General features: G+C 28.3%; 1 protein-coding gene across 1 annotated transcript in view; it reads right to left on the bottom strand.

Annotated features, from left to right (window-relative positions):
• Positions 1-3203, bottom strand: part of LOC106473381 — an 11410-nt gene that overhangs the window by 3307 nt on the left and 4900 nt on the right. The window contains exon 3 of the mRNA XM_013934063.2: positions 2300-2437. Coding sequence (XP_013789517.2) covers positions 2300-2437 — 138 coding nt within the window. The remainder of the gene's footprint in view (positions 1-2299; positions 2438-3203) is intronic.

The following is a 3203-nucleotide window of genomic DNA, read 5'->3' as shown; positions in this document are numbered from 1 at the left end:
TAACAGCTAGTAAACTATATTGCAATGATATGGTTTGACAAAAGACTTACTATATAATAGCTAAGAAACAATGATATGGTGTTACACAAGCCTCACTATATAATAGCTAGTAAACTATACTGTAATGTGACACAAGTCTTACTATATAACAGCTAGTAAACTATATTGCAATGATATGGTTTGACAAAAGACTTACTATATAATAGCTAAGAAACAATGATATGGTGTTACACAAGCCTTACTATATAATAGCTAGTAAACTATACTGTAATGTGACACAAGTCTTACTATATAACAGCTAGTAAACTATATTGCAATGATATGGTTTGACAAAAGACTTACTATATAATAGCTAAGAAACAATGATATGGTGTTACACAAGCCTTACTATATAATAGCTAGTAAACTATACTGTAATGTGACACAAGTCTTACTATATAACAGCTAGTAAACTATATTGCAATGATATGGTTTGACACAAGTCTTGCTATATAATAGCTAAGAAACAATGATATGGTGTTACACAAGCCTTACTATATAACAGCTAGTAAACTATATTGTAGTGTGACACAAGTCTTACTATATAACAGCTAGTAAACTATATTGCAATGATATGGTTTGACACAAGTCTTACTATATAATAGCTAAGAAACAATGATATGGTGTTACACAAGCCTTACTATACAACAGCTAGTAAACTATATTGCAATGATATGGTGTGACACAAGTCTTGCTATATAATAGCTAAGAAACAATGATATGGTGTTACACAAGCCTTACTATATAACAGCTAAGAAATAATGATGTTGTATGACACATGGTTTAGCATATTATAGGCAAGAAACAATGTAAAGATGTTGGAATGGATCCTAGTATGAGAGGTTTCTGTAAAATATGGCTCATAACAATGACAATGATACATCACTGACACATACAATATGGGTAAATAATTCGATGTCCCATATCTAAATCTATCATTTGCTGTGGAAAGGTAGTTAAGGCTGATGAAATGTAGTAATAAATCAAAAGTAATTTAATTAAACTACTTTATTATCAACATATATGAATAAACTTGGCATCAATAATAAATCAGATTCTAATATTATGTAATTTCTTACTTTTAAAAGGAAGTATTTAAATAAATCTTTAATCTCCCTTGTATGAGAATTGTGACATTCGTTTTTCATCTTCTCATTTATTTAACATTGCTCTCTGAAGTACAGAGTTAAACATAAATTACTCATCATAATACAGATATTACTTATGCAAAGTCTATTTTTGACAGCCATCAATCTTCTTTGTTTACAGAGACAAACCAGAAAGTGAGACCCACTTGCCATTTCCACCTGTCACATCCAGTAATTCTTTCTCTGGTGTTTTATGTCATTTATAATCAATAGAAACTACAGTAAGGAAGCACATTATGTTAATATAACAATAAGCTGACACACAAATGATTTATATTGGGGGAACATACATAAAATTACATACTTATTAGGTTAGATTACACAATATAATTAATAATTATCCACACAGTACGCTCCAGTAGCTTGTGCATTATGTCATTCAATATGATATTTTGATCTACTTGTTTGCCAAGTGATTTACAACTTGTATGACAGCATTATTAGTTAGACAGGTTCAAAAAAGCAATAAAACAACAATATTAAGAAGAAACAGATGTTAACTGTTATGAGCCTTAAGCTATTTAGGATAAACAAATGTAGTTTCTTGTTACAATGTCCAGGATAGAGAAAATAACATATAAGATATTAATTGCTGCTACATAATCTCTGGACTTCAGAATGAATATTGTGATGAGGCTAAAGCTAATCTGTTAACTGTTTTTACCATTGACTGCTAGATGTAACAAGAACTATGGTTAAGTATTTTTGTCCGTGAGTGAGAGTGTTGTCTGCTTCGAGTACAAAGCGATTTTCATGTTGAGATTAAAATTAATCTTCTTGATCTGAAAATTTTCTTATTTCATTTGTGTAACCCCTAAAACTTCCTAAATACATATCAAACATTTTTTTGAGTTAATCTTTAGAACATAAGCTATGAAAGTATATATTCATACAATCAAAACTACACAGTATAAACATCCAGAATACGGTACTTTTATTTTGTTCTTCCAGTGCTTTTATAGGTCATTTACACTTACAGTAAAACTTTGTATATTACCGAGAAATGCTATAATTAAAAAACGAATCATTAACTGTATCACATATAAGTATATATGATGTGAATAAAGTGAAATTAGTTATCATACAGGTTTCATATCTCTGAAAACACTTACCAGCAAACAGCTCTGTGAAAGCTTCATCAGGTATCTTGTTCAAAACCTCTGTAAAATCATGTTCTTCAAGAAGTTTACTAGCTTGATGTGCTAGCTCTGCAGCATCAAGAGGGAATTCAAGGGTTTTCTCAATCGTTCCTGAAAACATTGTGATTACTTTAGTTATTTCACATACACCAAGGAGTTTATTTTTAAATTATGGTAACTCTCGTATTCAACATAAATAATGACATAACATACCACACAATAAGGCTCAACCATATCTTTTTCAAATTGGGTTCTTAATATCAGAAATTTCAGCATTAAATACAATCAAAATAAAACTTTTTTTACACAATGAACTTTATAACCGGTATTTAATATTTTTATATCACATCAGTTGACGATAAAATTTTGTCCTTCAGGGGGAAAACTGTTACTCAAAAACTTTAAATTAGATTCACCACAGATCTTTTTTGTGTCATACTGCTAACAATGTAAGAAAACGTATAACAAATCAGATGATAATGTTATACACTAATAATATCTTTCTTAAGAACATATAACAAATCATATGATAATGTTATACACTAATAATATCTTTCTTAAAAACGTATAACAAATCATATGATAATGTTATACACTAATAAAATCTTTCTTAAAAACGTATAACAAATCATATGATAATGTTATACACTAATAAAATCTTTCTTAAAACGTATAACAAATATATGATAATGTTATACACTAATAAAATATTTCTTAAAACGTATAACAAATCATATGATAATGTTATACACTAATAAAATCTTTCTTAAAAACGTATAACAAATCAGATGATAATGTTATACACTAATAAAATATTTCTTAAAACGTATAACAAATCAGATGATAATGTTATACACTAATAAATTATTTCTTAAAA

This window comes from Limulus polyphemus, unplaced genomic scaffold (assembly GCF_000517525.1).
Source record: "Limulus polyphemus unplaced genomic scaffold, Limulus_polyphemus-2.1.2 Scaffold6127, whole genome shotgun sequence".
Lineage (NCBI taxonomy): Eukaryota > Metazoa > Arthropoda > Merostomata > Xiphosura > Limulidae > Limulus > Limulus polyphemus.
Note: the sequence above shows the minus strand (reverse complement) of the source record. Positions and strands in the feature narration are given on the sequence as shown.